This window comes from Electrona antarctica (genome assembly GCF_951216825.1).
Source record: "Electrona antarctica genome assembly, chromosome: 17".
Lineage (NCBI taxonomy): Eukaryota > Metazoa > Chordata > Actinopteri > Myctophiformes > Myctophidae > Electrona > Electrona antarctica.
The window spans coordinates 21,903,883-21,920,202 of record NC_136798.1 but is presented as its reverse complement, the minus strand read 5'-3'; the positions used below and the strand labels follow the sequence as shown (position 1 = coordinate 21,920,202).

General features: G+C 42.2%; 1 protein-coding gene across 1 annotated transcript in view; it reads left to right on the top strand.

The window, feature by feature from the left end:
• The window catches only part of ncoa1 (nuclear receptor coactivator 1), a 91,983-nt gene extending 83,687 nt beyond the window's left edge, over nt 1–8,296 (top strand). The window contains exons 14-22 of the mRNA XM_079525407.1: nt 256–435; nt 715–832; nt 2,522–2,690; nt 2,798–3,115; nt 4,606–4,710; nt 5,049–5,367; nt 5,575–5,740; nt 7,593–7,773; nt 8,012–8,296. Of these exons, the coding sequence (XP_079381533.1) occupies nt 256–435; nt 715–832; nt 2,522–2,690; nt 2,798–3,115; nt 4,606–4,710; nt 5,049–5,367; nt 5,575–5,740; nt 7,593–7,773; nt 8,012–8,206 (1,751 nt within the window). The 3' untranslated portion in view covers nt 8,207–8,296. The remainder of the gene's footprint in view (nt 1–255; nt 436–714; nt 833–2,521; nt 2,691–2,797; nt 3,116–4,605; nt 4,711–5,048; nt 5,368–5,574; nt 5,741–7,592; nt 7,774–8,011) is intronic.
• Nucleotides 8,297–16,320: the final 8,024 nt, after the last annotated feature.

Sequence of the window (16,320 nt, the reverse complement as noted above, 5' to 3'; positions counted from 1 at the left end):
TTGCATCGCAAAATGATTCGATACCGAATATTTCCATTGCAAAACGATACAAAGTCAAACGATACGATATTTTGCGGTTTACATATCAATTTACTTTGATTTTTTTAATTAAACTATATAGTTACACCCCTAAAATTAACACATAGGGTTTTAGGAAGGTTGACTGGTTATTGCTTATTGCCAGTAATCCAGGTGTGTGCATCTAAATGCAGTCGGTGTATGTGGGTAACCCACCGTGTGTGTTCCCTGCATCAGGTCTCAGTGACGGAGGCCCCCCCTCGGTTTGTAGCCTGCAGAGTCAGTCACCCTTGGAATTCTGTGGACCCCCAACTCCCGGCCAGACCCAGGGACACGGAGACCCCTTCCAGAACCCCAAAGACAGCACCAGCCCCTTCCCAGAGGCAGATGTCATCAACCCCTTCAACTCTACCACCGGTAAAGAAGGATTTGGCTCTGCAATCTACAACTACATTCTGCATTCGTTTGTGTCATTTGCAAATAGCACAAGGTCACTTCTAAAATCTGATTCCTTGTTTTGACTTGTGACGTTATTTTGAGAAGACATTAAACATTGACGGGTGCCTGAATTATACTGTATTCTTTCCCCCCAACCTGCTGTATATTTGATTCCGTATTTCTGTATAGTGTACGTATATAGACCTCCTACAAGAGTGTTTGACTACATCTGTTCAATGTTTTGTGTTTCTGTCCCAGGTCTTTCCAAGATGGACGTTGCAGACTCCCAGTTTCAGCCGTTGGCCATGTCTGATACGCTGTCCTTCGACGGAAGCATGGGAACCCCTGTGCAAGCTCCGCTAGCATCCCCACAAGAGTAAATATTACCGTACTTTCTTGTTAACCCCAGATATATAATAATACTATGTCTGTCCCCCTCACTGTAGTCAAAACGGATGGTAAAATCTTAGCTCACATTACACTTGCCAGTTTACAGAGGAATATAGAGTACAGTGGTGTGTTGTAAACAGAGCATTTATAGCAAACTGGATGATAAAGAACATCAAGCTTCTGAATAATAAAATTGGGTGTGTAAGTAATCCCCAGGCACCTTGACTGGAACCTCTGCATTTTGACCTTCTGCTTCTGTGCTTTACTGACAGAAAAAATATCACTTTTACCCTCTTTAAAGAGTAAAGGGCCATTCATTATAACTATAAAAATATAGTTAAAAAAATTCTAAGTCAAGTGAATGACAGATTTCACACCAACCATAAAGAAAATAAAATGGAGAACAATATAGTATAGTATTCAATGTGAATAGAACTTTACTCTTTAAAGAGAGTAAAGGTGCCTCACCAGCTTTATCAGAAACCTTTCACCTGTCATCTTTTTTTCCCCTTCCCAATTCTGTCACTATATACGGCTACGCCATTATAAAATCATGTAAAAATTATATGAATGGGCTAAATTTGTGGGGAAACAATTCGGAAATGTCAGAAAAAGGAATGGTTTTCAAAGCAGTAAGCATAGGTTTGTTACTGCTGGACTGGTCTTCTCGGGCGTCCAAGACCTTCATTTAATTTTGATTTCCCCAGATGTATCAGTAGAGAGAGATATCTGATCATCTGGCTACGTAACACTAGTCCTCATGCCAATATCCCCCCATGTATAGTCTCTCCCTATCACTGCTGACCACTACTAGTACCGTTTAGTCTGTAGGATGTGGACAACCCCGTGTTGACGCTCGTTCTATTTTATTGATAATAAACGCCTTATTGAGCAGGCTTATCGAGCCAGGCTTTTATCGAGCCCACTATTGAGCATTTTCTAAATATTTTGTGTGTACCGTTACTTTAAAAGTGTATTGTATACGTCATAGTACGACAGTGTCACACACCAAAAATAGCTGCAAGCTCACACAGCGTCTGCTTGTAGAGCTGCTCTTTTCGGCAACGGTAGACTGAGAAGAAGTCGCACATGGAATACATCACGTCTAGGCGACACTATTCATTCGCAAAGGGAGAGATATATATTCTAACTATATATTTTAAATAATGGCAACGTAGAGACCCGCTGCAGCAGCTGACGGCGCCGCCACGCCGGTGTTGTTTCGACTTGCGTGTCGCAGACATGCAAAGGTATCACAATGACGCATCACGCAACCATCCGTCCCATTCACTGTATTAGCGGGGCCACTATATACCGATAACAGGCTCGACAAGCTTAAAAGTGTATCTCGTTGTCTCGATAAATTCAGAACCGGGTTTGTCATCCCTACTGCTGTATACAGTAGGCGCCTCGACCAACCTGTAGGAATCAGGGAACAGAAATAGCACTCCCCAAACGGTTTCCCCATCTGTGAATAGTGTGCTTGTTGCAGTGCCCTGCCAAGACAGATGTTCCCCTGTGTGCTTGAACAAAAGTGTCAATAATGGTTAATTTACCGTGTGTGTGTGTGTGTGTGTGTGTGTGTGTGTGTGTGTGTGTGTGTGTGTGTGTGTGTGTGTGTGTGTGTGTGTGTGTGTGCGTGTGCGTGTGCGCGTGTGTGTCTTCATTTGAGCAGGCAATGCGTTCCCTGTCCGCTGGATGAAATGTTGTGTCCGCCCACCACACCTGAGGGTCGCAACGACGAGAAGGCTCTGCTGGAGCAGCTGGTGTCCTTCCTCAGCGGGACAGACGAGAGTGAATTGGCCGAGCTGGACAAGGCCCTTGGCATAGACAAACTGGTACAGGTGAGAGAGAGATGGATGTATGAATTTGATAAAAGCTCAATGACGTTTAATCACCTTGGGTGTAATAAAAAGTTGCGTTGAACAGTAGCATGATCTGCTCTGTCCAGGGAGGATGTTTCGAGCCCCTGCCCCAACGCTTCCCCTCGCAACCGCCCACTACCACCCCCATTGCCATGGATCCCAAACTACCCAGCTACCCATCGACGTTCACCCCGGCCCCTCAAGCCCAATTTTCCACAGAGCTGCCCACCGTGGGGCCACAGGGGCTGGGATTTGGGGCCCCGCGTGCTGCTTTCCCCGGCGGGGCCATGACTATGGGGCTGAGGCCAGGCATGGCCCGACCGCAGGGCATGGCACCCCAGCTCCGACTGCCTCCCAACCAGCTGAGACTGCAGCTACAGCAGAGGTTGCAAGGTCCTCAGCAGGTGAGGATAGAATGTTGGTCTTTTTTGAGGGGCGCTAGCACCTCTATGTCCAGCTTTCACACACACACACACACACACACACACACACACACACATAGACAGACAGACAGACAGACAGACAGACAGACAGACAGACAGACAGACAGACAGACAGACTTTTCTTCATCTGTTCATATTCTACCACTGCCATAATTCATCCCTCCCCTCCCTGGGCTTGGTGAATTCCACTGATCTGTTTCATCTTCTGACTCCTTCTCTTATCTCTGCTGTCCTTCCCTTCCTGCATTTAGTAATCCTTGCTGTCCTGGAACATGCCCCTTCTCAGAATTGTTCTGCAAAAACACTGCAAAAACAGCAAGCGTGTTAAAAAACAAAGCTACAAAACCACAATCCTTACATTCGAACTGTTGTCTTGGATATTATGTTAAATATATTTTTAAATGTATATTAAAGTTGTTGGAATTGAAAACACGTGTGCATAATGTCACCTATCACGGATGTGCCATGAACGCGCCATTAGATAGCTCCCATTTGTTTAGTAGAAGCCCCACTCACCAGCTGTGGATGCCAGTGGCTGACATGGCGTCATCATATCTATTTAATTAAGTGTTGACATGGAGTCAACAGATTACATGACATTTGAAATGCAAGGTCCAGTATTCAAGCTTGGGTAATTAACCCATTTTGGGCGGGAACCCCTGTTGGTGTTTTAAGCATTATGTTATACTTTAGCTATTGAAAAATAGCAGATCTACAAGCTCATAGCGCGCTACGAGCTTGTAGGTCTGCTATTTTTGAAAAGTCGTGAAAATGGGGGGAACAACATATTTTCAGATGGGGGTCGGTGGCATATTACATATAATTTTTGGGGTTCTTAACCACTGATATAGAAACATGAGGGTTTTTAAGAAAAAAAGACTAAGATTTTAAAGAGACATATTTTTAAATTTCGATGTCAGGCAAAAATGGGCTAAGACATGTGGTAAGTATTGGGAGCTGATGGTATGTCTGCTGCTCCACCTCAGCAATCCATCTCCCAGAGGTCTAGCACACTGTAAAGGGGATAGGGGACATCATCACTCGGCTGATACCAACCATAAGCTACCTATTTACTATTTACTTAATTACTTACAGACTTGCTAAGAAACATTATTTAAGCCAGGAAGCATATCTGTATTGTCCGGAAAGACACATCCACTAGTATTAATTTTGTGTTTGTGCCATCTAGATTTTATAGTTGGCAACTGTGTATGAGGAAATGTATTTCAAGTCCTGCCTTGAAAGAATAAATCGAATGGTGACAAATGTCAGGAATGCTTGGGGAGCACCTGCTGTGGTGGTGTGTGTGCTCCGCTTAATGTAGAAGAATTGTGGGGGGAGAGAGGGTGAAATTTGTCCCACAAAGGCACATCAGGCATTGTGTGTGTGTGTGTGTGTGTGTGTGTGTGTGTGTGTGTGTGTGTGTGTGTGTGTGTGCGTGTGTGTGTCAGCTGCAGAACAGGCTGACGGCCATGAACCAGTTTCCGGGGGGAACGCAGCAGCACATTTCCATGGGGATGCGTCCGGGAGTGCAGCAGCCTCAGATGCCCTCTCAGGTGAGTCACCCCACCTACACTCTCACACTTACAAATGGGTTAATGGAACACTGAGGTCATTACTGTGTACCTGCTACTAGAGTTTGGTCCATTGTATTTATGTATATACATATTTTTTGTTTTAATTTACGCAAGCCTATCTACTACATGGATTTTAAATATAAATAAATACAATGTATAATACAATATGTATTTTCAGTATATGCTGTTTCTGTTCTTCCCGTATTTGTTATCCACCCATTGCTTTTCCTTCCCCATTACGCTGCCCCTCTCACATCCGTCCATCCGTCTTCTCTGTTGTTTGTCCTCCATATTTCTGTCCGTCCGTCTGTCCTCAGCCTCCGTTGAATGCCCAGATGCTGGCCCAGCGTCAGAGGGAGCTCTACAGCTTCCAGCACCGCCAGCGTCAGCTCCTCCAGCAGAAGGTCCTGCTGATGAGGCAGGGCATCATTGGGGGGCCTACCGCCGGAGCCGCCCGCCTCCCCATTGTCCCCAACGCCTTCAACGCCATGTCGGGCGGACCGCTGGACCCTAAGTTGTCAGGACGAGGACCCCTAGGGAGCCAGGCGCTGATTGGGGGCATCCAGGGCCAATTTGGGGGCACCGTTGGGAACTCTTCGGTGCAGCAGGGGCTGTTTCAGCAGTTCGGAGCGTCTGGTGAGTGCACAGTAAACATCCGATCCGAGTGTTCCATTTAACTCAGAAAGTGAACAAATGTCACATAACGGTAACATTTGTACACGCTCCTTATTGGTCTTTAGAGTGGATAAATGGATACTTGTGATTTTACTGTGTACAAAACAAGATCCTTAGCATCCTGAGTGTATTATGCTCTTCTTAAACTTGTGCTTCTTTTTGTCACAGCTATAGTCCAGCAAGATCCGCCTTTCCCTTCTGAGCTCGGCCCCACAAGCCCGCTGTTGTCACCTCAAAACTCCACCCCCCAAAGTCCATTGCTTCAGGTTCCACCCCCTGGCTATCAGTCGCCTGACATAAAGAATTGGCAACAAACAGCCATCGGCACCAACAGGTGAGCTGGGCAAGTTATAATGGCCTAGATAATATCTTCAAAGAGACAAAATCCTGCACAGATATACAGTAAATAGGAAACTTGTGTTGTTGCCCCCTGCATAGCAAACATGTACTCAGGGGTAGAGTGGCCGGATAGGAACCACAAGGTTCCCAGTTCGAACCCGGGCTCCCCCAGAGTTAGTGTCGAAGTGTCCTTGAGCAAGAATCTGAACTTCAGGGTGGGTCCCGAACCTCGGGACCAAGCATGTACCGAACCGAACGTACTTGGGTCACACGCTATTTATTTATTTTCTTCCCTTTTAATAGTTGCACAGGGAACAGAGCTGATCTACAAGCCTACACAGCATCAGTGACTCATTGTGGCTTGCAGATTGGCGGAGGCGGAGCTATCTCTCTGCATGGAGTTGTCGAAACTTGCCGAGCAGTCTAGAGACAGATAGGCACGCTGTGCCAGTGTACAGACGGACAACGTTACATACACACTTTAGCTGTTGACATAATTATTAAAGTTTCTTAAACGTAACTAATTTTCAAGTGACGTTTAAGGGGCAAAACTTTTAAGAGAGGACAGGAGTCTTGCCTCTTGCGCCTTGCCTGAGTTTCTTCACTGCATTTAATCAACATGAGACTAGAGAGAAGGAGAGAGAAAGCGTTGTCGGGTGACAGACGTGCGTGCGTGCAAGAGTGTGTGTGTGCACGTGCTGCTCTCAGATCTCAGACATGCTTTTATTTGTTATTGTTAGTAGTAAGGGAAGTAGCCTACAACACTATTGCCCTGGGTAAATACAGAATAGATATATTATATTTAAAATAAGGAAAACATAGCTCACTATATTATCCAGCACAAATGGCTCAACTGTTGAATAAAGGTCTTAAATTGACATTGAGCTTTTTTGTTAAATAATCATTTGACCTCTTATTTAAGTAGTCATCTTATACCATTTTGGAACCAAAATAGGGAACCGTTAAGAACTGGAATCGATAAGCAGAATCAGTACTGGACTCACAAAAATCCTAACGATACCCATCCCTACTCTGAACCCCTAATTGCTCCCTAAGTGCAGGTTGGCCTTGCATGGTTTCCTCCGCCATCGGTGTGGGAATGTGTGTGGGACTGGGCGAATGTAATGCACAATCTATGTAAAGCACCTTGGATAAAGGCGCTATATAAATAGGCACCATTTACACACAGTTATTGAGGACAAGCAGTTTAACTGGCTTATGGCCAGCCTAATTAAACAGTGGATTGTGCCTTCTGCCTGCACTATTCATACGTTTAATTTGTCATTTTAATGCCAATAGAAAAATCCGTGATATACACACTGCATCTCATTCTCACACGGCAATCCTATAGTAGGATGGTGGCGGTAGCGTCACCATTGTGCCGGTTTTGACCAAATAGAGCGAATCTGGCGTTATCACTTCCGGTTTAAGGAATCACAACATCCGGGACTAGTTTGGACTGGTGCAGCACTATCAGATGTCCGGAATGCTAAGCGATCATTGTTTATTTTAATAAAGTCAAATTAAGCTCTAATCAAGCCCAAAATATCGCATTTTACGCAGCGATGCATGCACGATCACACACGTGCGTGATTGACCGTGCACGCGCGGATTTCGGCCGGTTTTAGGTAGATTACATCGGCCAAACAAGCTAAAAGTTGCTACATTTTGTTATATTAAGCTCCCGATTACAGGGGATTAAACGATTACGTCAATACGTCAAATGGCCATGAGGGATTTATTGATATCAATACGCATAATACGTCACTGGCCATAAGGGGGTTAAGGAATAGCACCGAACACCACCAGAATGTCCTGTTCTTTGCTTTGTTGTTTTCGTGCCACAGCTTGTTCAGCCAGCCAGGACAGGGTGCAGTGCAGGCTTTTGGCCAGCAGGGGGTGTACAACAACATGAGCATCACCGTCTCTATGGCCGGTGGGTCAGGCAGCGTGGGACCCCTGCCTCCTATGGGGCAGCCTGTGGGCATAAGCAGCAGTAATGTCAGCCCCATGTGCAGCGACCAGCAGGTCAGTGAATCCTGTCCAGTCTTTATTAGTATTCTCTGCCTATTCCAGACACATTATTATTATGTTTGATCGTATTTTTCTGTCCATATTTAAACTAAGTACAACGAAGTAAGTGTTTAAGAAAATGCCTAATCTTTACACCACTGATCTGATCATTTCTTACCAGGCATCCCAGCCTTGCTTCTCTCTCCACCAGTAACGTTGCCTCTGTCTCTCTCTCCCTCCCTGGCTCCATCAGGTGCAGCAGGTCCAGGTGTTCGCGGATGTCCAGTGCACTGTGAACCTGGTCGGCGGTGGCGACGCGTACCTGAGCCAGCAGGGCTCCATAGCGGGCGGCGGTTCCCAGAAAGGCCCCGTAGGTGGCGCCCAAGGTGGCGCCCAGACCAGCCAGGCTCAGCAGAAGAGTCTCCTCCAACAGCTGCTCACCGAGTGACGCCACCTTACCCACCCGACCCCCATCCCTGCTCTCCTTCCTCCTCCTCTTCCTCGTCGTACTTCTTCTAGCTATTGCTACGGCTCCGTTATCATCAGGAGGATGGGATTGGCTGCCGCTCCAGACCCACAGGTCTTTCTATCGCACATTTGGATTTGGGAAGGAAGGGCGGAAGACGGGCTCCGACGGGCCTGGCTGTCATATGGCGTCGTGCAGCCTAAACTACTAAAGGCTGTCATATGGCGTCGTGCAGCCTAAACTACTAAAGGCCTGGCTGTCATATGGCGTCGTGCAGCCTAAACTACTAAAGGCCAACTTACACGGGAGTCAGAAGCGATGGCAGCAGTGCGTTTTTTGTTTTTACGTTTTCTTTTTAATTATTATTATTATTTTATTTGTTTTGCTGTTTTTGTTTTCCAAACCCACCTGTCTGTCTAGAATCTGTCCGACAACCTGTCTTTGTCTGCCTCAGCCTATCAAAGAAGACAGTGTTGTCTCGCTGCTCATTCCTGGTTACCTACCTATCTTCTTCTTCCTCTGCTTCTTGACTCCATGCCCCGCCAACGCCACCCGAGAAAGAATCAACCGGCAAACGTCGTCCAGATTCATCAAGTCGCCACTGTCGTCCTTGTTGTTGATCTGGGACCGGACCCGTTCGCTCCACCGGGCTTTCAAAGCAGCCGTGCATCTTGGAGCTCATACAGCTGAGCCCAGTTGTTTTTTTATTTTATTTTTTGGTTTGGTTTTTATTTAGTTTAGTTTTTTCTGTGCGTGGGAGCGTCGTAGAGAGAGTATGGTTGCCTTTTTTGTTGTTTTTTCCTACTTCCTTCTCTCGCTCTGCAATGTTGGAATATAACGATTCAGACCTGTGTGGCATTGTGGGATAGAAGCTCAGTTTCAGCTGGATCTGTGACTGACTCTCTCTCTTTCTCTCTCTGTTTTGTTCTTTTTCTCTCCACGCTGCAGTGCCTGATGGAAGTTGTAGTTTTCCCAAGCTCAACTTCTACTTATTCTATTTTGGGATTTTTATTTTTTTAAATCTTTTTCGGGAATTATTTAGTTTAATTTTGTTTTTTATTTTAAAATGTTTTAATATCTGTTCTCACCACCACCACCATCATCATCATCATCAACACCACCATCATCATCGGAACAAGCTTCGTTTAACAGACAGGATGGATGGATAGCTGGATGGCTGGATGGACAGATGGATGGATGGGAGACAGACCGGATGCTGCTCAGTTTGGAACTTGTGTACCTCTCTCTGCTGGGAGGAGTTTTTGTTTTTTCCAGAGTTATAAAAAAAAGAAATAGACTGTTATGATTATTAAAACTGTCTGTCCTTCACATTTTTTTACCCATCACCTCAGCAGCTGTGAATATAGGGCCCTGTCAGGCTCTCTTCCCCCCCCCCCCCCCCCCCCCTCCCTCCCTCCCTTTCTCTCGTTCCAACTTCCTCGCTCCTGGCCTATCAGTGTTGTTTGCCATGTGCATCATGCAAGGCGGGTAGTATTGTACAGCACCGAAGGACAAAGATTTTTCTAACTGCTTTTCCTCTTCAAAGAAATGTTCGAATGATGTCTCACAGCAGAAAAACTCAAACTATATATAGTGTGATTCAATCCTTAAAAAAAATCTATTCAGAGTTGAGATCTGATCCAAATAATCTTAGCTCCGGTTATGTTTTCTTTTGTTTTAATTTCTGTTTAAACGTTGATGTTTGGCATCATAATGTAATAGTGCAAATAATTGTTGTGAAGGAGGAAATTATTCCATCTTCTAAAATGTGTGAGAAAAAAAAGAAGATCTGAGTAACATTGATTTTGAAATGGCTAGGTCCCCTCCCCCCCCCCCCCCCCCCCCCAATCGAATTAACTGCAAAACAAATAGGGAACGGGGTTGTTCATCGTACAACATATAGCTTCAACAAAGGAATTCTGAGAGGACAAACAGGTGTTCTAAACGATAAACTGATATATCCCATTAAAGTGGTGTGGTTCGCTCAACTATCCTTTATGGTCACCTTAGTTACCCCCCTTATTTAATCTTCTTCAACCACTTAAACCATATTTACTTACCTGACTCGACTCAGAAGGACCGATCCTTTTATTTTCACTCTACTCTAAGCCTAGTGCAGACTAATACAGACCACTGCAATGTTCCTCTAGAATGTTTTAAAACCGTTATGTCCCGCCACGAATCGTAGGTCTGAACTAGGCTTCACAGACCGTTATTGACTATATCCACACAGCGGCCATTTTGCTCTCACGTCATATTTGCGGATTGGGGTGGCATTTCATTAACTTAATAGCAAAATTGCCGCCATGTGAATATGGTGATTAACGTAGCACCTTGTAAGCATGTAAGTCATTACTATAATAACAAAATGTGCAAGTCCACAGTAAAATCCTCAGTGTTAATTTAAGCCATTAGTGTCCAGAGTGGAATTTTATAATTTCCTTTACATAACTTTGAAAGTTGAAAGTGCACACACACACACACACACTCTTAATTTTAATTCACTAGGGCCGGGGTTTGTGGTTTCTTGATTATCCACCAAGATGCATCTAGAACAATAGGTAAGGCATTTTAGATATTCATAACTCAAAAGGATTGTAAAAGAAAATGATATGATTAAAAACTAAAGGGAGTTGCATGATACCACTTGATTTCGCAAGGTTTAATTTCAATAATATGTGCTTTGATCCAGTGTTAATGTCATATTTAGCTTGTCAAATGAATGCTTAACTTATATTAGTCTCTTTTTTTTTAGAACATCTACTTTCTCTACTAATTTCTCTACATAATAAGCTATGATAAATATATGAAAACAATATATATTTGTGTTAAATGTTTGTAGCCACAGCAAATTCTGTTTCTACCTCAAATAGAAAAGATGTGAGACTTTTACTAAAATAGTTGAGTTAATTGAGTCGAGTTAACTTTGAGTGTACAAAATAAATGAACACTGAGGATTTTATTGTATAGAGCTTTTAGTCATAGAAGTTAAAAAAAGAGGTACTGATGATATTTTACCATAGTTAAAAGTTTATCCTGAACAAAGAGAAGTGATTAAGTCTTACATTACATTACCGCTTTTCAGATCACCACCTCCAAAAATCTGTTCCAGCAAGAGATCACAGATTGTGCCCCAGAAAACAATTGACAACTTTCTTTTGGTTTTGTTTTGTTCGCTCCACATGTTGTACCCCAGTGCTATCACTCCACTTGACCACACACTAATTTCCTTTTGAGTGCTTCTATGACTACTGTTTCCCAGTCAGACACTGTGTCCCTCAGCAACAATACATCTTAACACATAAAATAAGGTGTGTGAATTATGTAATACACATTTTAGTAAAGTAAAGAGAATAATTCAAACCCCTGACCAGACCTTGGTTGCAAAGTAAGCTATTGTTGCATTTGCAATGTTCCCCCCACTCCCAAATGAATATACTGTACACTAATATTTTGATGCATATGAAAAGATGAAATGTTAGTTTTGTTTTGTTTTTGGATTGATTGTTTTTCTTTCTTTGGTATCTACTGATACGGGGCTCAAATTATAACCTTAAGGCTTTAGTAGCTAGATCTCCATCCAAGTATTTTATGCAAATTACAATATACTGCATTACAATGGCTGAATGGAAATGGAACATTTCATTGATCTTCCTTAGTATCGCAAAACAGTAATTCCAGTCACTTGTCGTGGCAAGTGTAAGTGATGAATGGATGCAAACAAAGGCAACTATTTATTGCTGTCAGATAAATAACAATGCAACAGTGTTTCCTCTGTCAATTTGCCCAGCAGTACTACTCTCAACCCTTTGAAGGACAATTTCATTTTTTTTCTGGCAGAGATTTTCTCTAATGTAGCGAAGTTTGAAAAGTCCACTTAAAATAGACTGGAGAAAATGGATGGAAACATAGCTATTGGTGGAATAATTGGCTGCTCAGTTTTTCACAAAGTGTGCAACTTCACCCAAATACAGGGGGGACTGTACACAAAATCAACATCCTGCCTGTTAAGCCCCCTTACCTTAGGAAATATACCAGCCAACTCCTCAACAGTTGTGATTTGAGAACCACTTTGTGTACAGGGGTGTGTGTGTGTATGCGAGCGCGTGCGTGTGCGTGTGCGTGTGTGTGTGTGTGTGTGTGTGTGTCTGTCTGTGTGCGCACTTTGTACCCAAACAGTGGCCCATGAACAGTCCACCCCCCCAACTTGCTTTGCAATTTGACCCTTAAAAAGCAGGAATCCTCTTTTTCATGCAGTTCCTTAACAACTCAAGCAGATCCATTGGTAACGCTATACCGATCATTGCTGATGTCAGTTTTAAGGTCATTCGAGTGTTGCATTGCAGTTGCACTTATTTTTATAACTCCTTTTGTACATATTTATGATTAGAGAAATGTCAATATATATATAATCAATAGTTGATACGTTAGAGCACCTTTTCATTACCTCAGTATGCTATTAATTGTACCCTCATAACGTACAGAATTAAGAGCTCTTTTTGATCTTTTCTTTCCCTAGCTGAAAGAGCTGTGTGATGTATAATTTATACTCCATCTTATGGCGATGTTGCGTGCTGAAACTAGCTGTTCTACAAGCTCACAACACATCGTCGTACGACAAAGTATAAATGAGGCTTCAGGGTCAGACAGTCCTGCGCCACTGTTTGGTCTGTTTGTAAATATTTAGACACCTCAAAAGACACAAAAGCAACGCGAAAAAGGACAGAATGTATTTTGGAAGGACACTTTCAGCGTAGGCCTGTGTGTGTGTCTACTCTAACTGATGATTCCGCCTCACTCACTCACTCACTTAAGTGTTATTTTTTTTAATTTTGTTTGTTTGAAAAGATAAGTTGTTTCTTTTCATGCATATTGTAATATGCCCTCCCTTCACCTCCCTCTCTTCACCGTTGGAATAGGCATTCATATATATATATATATATATATATATATATAGTCTCCTGTACAACCCTGTTAAAACGCAGATGTTCAGCAACTCTCGTCAGAACTGATCGTGTGATGAATACATGCCAAATACAAAACGATGCACATGTAACCATTTAGACGTTATTTTTATGCAAGAGCCGGTAGTTGGCAAAGACAGTTCCTCCTCACTACAGTTAACAGGTACAAGAATAAATATTTTTTAACATTGGTTCAAGATGTTACCATAATGTATATAACAGACAAATGTGAATATGTATTTGTTCAGAATCGACAAAAAAAAACAAAAAAAAAACAGTGCTCCAAGTTTGTGGTAAAATAACTACTTGCCTCCATCATGTTTTATTTTTTCTATTTTTTTATTTTATTTTATGTTCTATTTCTCTGATGTATGTATGTATGTATGTATATGACTATCAGCGAGTGTGTATGTGTGTACGTGATTAATACTGTATATCTGGCGTTCTATGTCCTTGTTTTATTTCTCCTCTAGTTCTTTCTACTTTCTCGACCCTGCACAGCCAAACTGTGGGTGTTCAGTCCTAACTCTTTAAATGCCAGAGAATGGTTTTGTTTTGTTTTTGTTTTGTTTTTTGTAAGCGACGACTGCTGAATGTGATTTTACTGAGAGAGAAGCAGTGTGGACTGGCTTTTTGTACGGGTTAATTTAAAACAAACAGACAGAAAAAAGGCCATATTATTTAATTTTCTCTGTTGTCAAAAAAAAGGAAAAAAAAAAGTTTAAAAGCAGATCTTGGGAGAGTGGAGCCTTGGTTTTCTGGAGAAGCATTGCCTGGCTGAGTTGTGATGTTCTGTGAGAGGGCTTTCCGTTTGTTGATTTTAGTTTAGTTTTTCACACCGACCGATTGATTTTATTTTTTATTTGTCAAAAGTAAATGACCAAAGCTTCAGTATGTTTGTAGATCATATGCAAGCCTCATCATCATTGGACAACAAGACATAATGTAGCGGCCCTTTCAGTTGTATTTGAAAGAGTTCATGGTACCCAATCCCTACATTTCCCAGATGTAGCTTATACGGTATATCCCTCTGCAAATGTATTCTATGCGTTGATGCTGTGCATTTGTTTGTCCTAAGTACTTTAGTCTTGTAACCCACCCTGACAAGTGGCCTATCAATAATATCATATTGTATTACATAGTCGATCCCAAAGTTAGCTTCATTTAGATATCCCTTCCCATCCCCCCATTGCCAGTCACTTCCATAGTGAAACACAAAACCGCTCCTTTGAGCCCGAAGTGGCATCACTATTTGCAGGAAAAAAAAGAACTTGCAACAGCTAGCTATGCACCTTACTAAAAACAAGCATTTCTTCACATGGATTTGGCTCAGTAAATTCCAGGTCTTGAATCAAAAATCAGTAATTTCATAGTCAATTAGTTGTAGTTAATTATTACCTCTTTTCATAATCATAAACAAATATATAATAAAAAATATCCCAGAGATGGGATCATCCATTTTACCCATCATTGACTTTTGATTTGGGTTATTGATAATCTTTTGACTTCTCTCAACTATTAATCTCACTTATAAAAATGATTGTGAAAAAGTTCAGTTCATTTCATTAGGTGAATACTTTTTACCAAATTTGAGGTGCCTCTTGTATATATTTTCTGCAGAGGAGATTGCTCCTTTACTGTTTAATGATAATGACCTTGTTAACAAGGACTTTCTTATCTTTATAGAAAAAAACAAGTTTACTGTATTTTACATGACTTTTTTTACATATGTACAATATTAATCAAAATTATTCCAGGAATTTGCAAATACAATCTAGTTTTGCACTTTATATTGAATTTACTGGAGGAAAGAGGCCATCAGAAGTCTACTGTTTGAATCGGATCACAATTTGGAGATTGAGTAAAGAAAAGATATCCCCTGAATGTACAAAGAAAGTAAACTAGTCAGTAGTCAGTTGTGTTACTTTAATGAGAAGTCCTTGAAGTGTCAGGATCTTCTCGCAAAGAACTTGGTTGTAAGGGATATCATACATCCAAGATGATGAAATTGAACATGCTTTAACTTCTATGTAATTAAATTATCTCTGTCTCGCTCTGTCTGCCAGCTGATTCTCAGTATAAAAACTATGCCTATCTTCTTCAGGTGACCTCCACGTCTCCTTTCCCCCTTGTTTAGTATACACTAAGCTTCACCTTAAGTGCAACAAAACTCCAAACTCAAATCTGTGTGGCGACTTATACTAAAGTTGAAAAGATGGGTGCAAACTGTCTACTACCGACTGGGTTTGATGTTAGCCTAAAAGCGATGTCTGCCCATAGACATCGGTTTCGTGTCCCAGCCAGTAGCAGATCACCAATTCAGTACCCTGCTTTTCAGCTTTAGATGTCAAGACGTCACTTATAGATTTGGGTTTAGTTGTACTTTTAATGTCCTGCAGCTTTAGCGATTGAACATTCCTACTTAGCTCTGCTTTAATGGCCCATGCTCCACTCTGTTCCATCTATGACCACTAGGTCTCTGCGATGCATCTCTACCCCTCAGCGTGTTTTCCCTTAAACTAAGGTGGACGCATCTGTCTGGCTAGTCGAGACTGTGCTTCTGCTAACTAACTCTTTGTGCACTGATCGAAATGACAACATACTAACCTAGTTGTCATCTCACACTGTCATAATCATGTTCTGCCTATTGTTATACAGCATTGCACCAATACCAGGCTGAAGTGTTGCTCTGTGCAAAAAGGTGAAATCAGTGAAATCCATAGAGAATTAACTAAGTGACTGCTAGCACGATGCTCTTTGAAGCTGGTATCATTTCCATTGATGAATTCAACAGCAAAAATAGATGGCATGTCGTCGTTTGATTGGCAGTTGAATATATGTTGTGTATTTCTCAACTGCAGTCTTGGGAAACCCAAACAGTTGTCACCATATGCTTTAATGGAATTGGAAACCAAGTATTAAAGTGTAAATTGGTCTATTGTACCCTACTGCACGGCCATTGCCAAATGTGGGTCCCAGTACAAAGCTAGTTGAGAACTACTGAATAATTAATTCAGCAGTGGACAGTGGTAATGGTGCACTGTATATGCTTAGGCCTATACATGTTTAGTACTAGGCCTAATCCCCACTCATTCCTAAAGCAGGTATTTTAACACTTCCCATCCTTTCTGT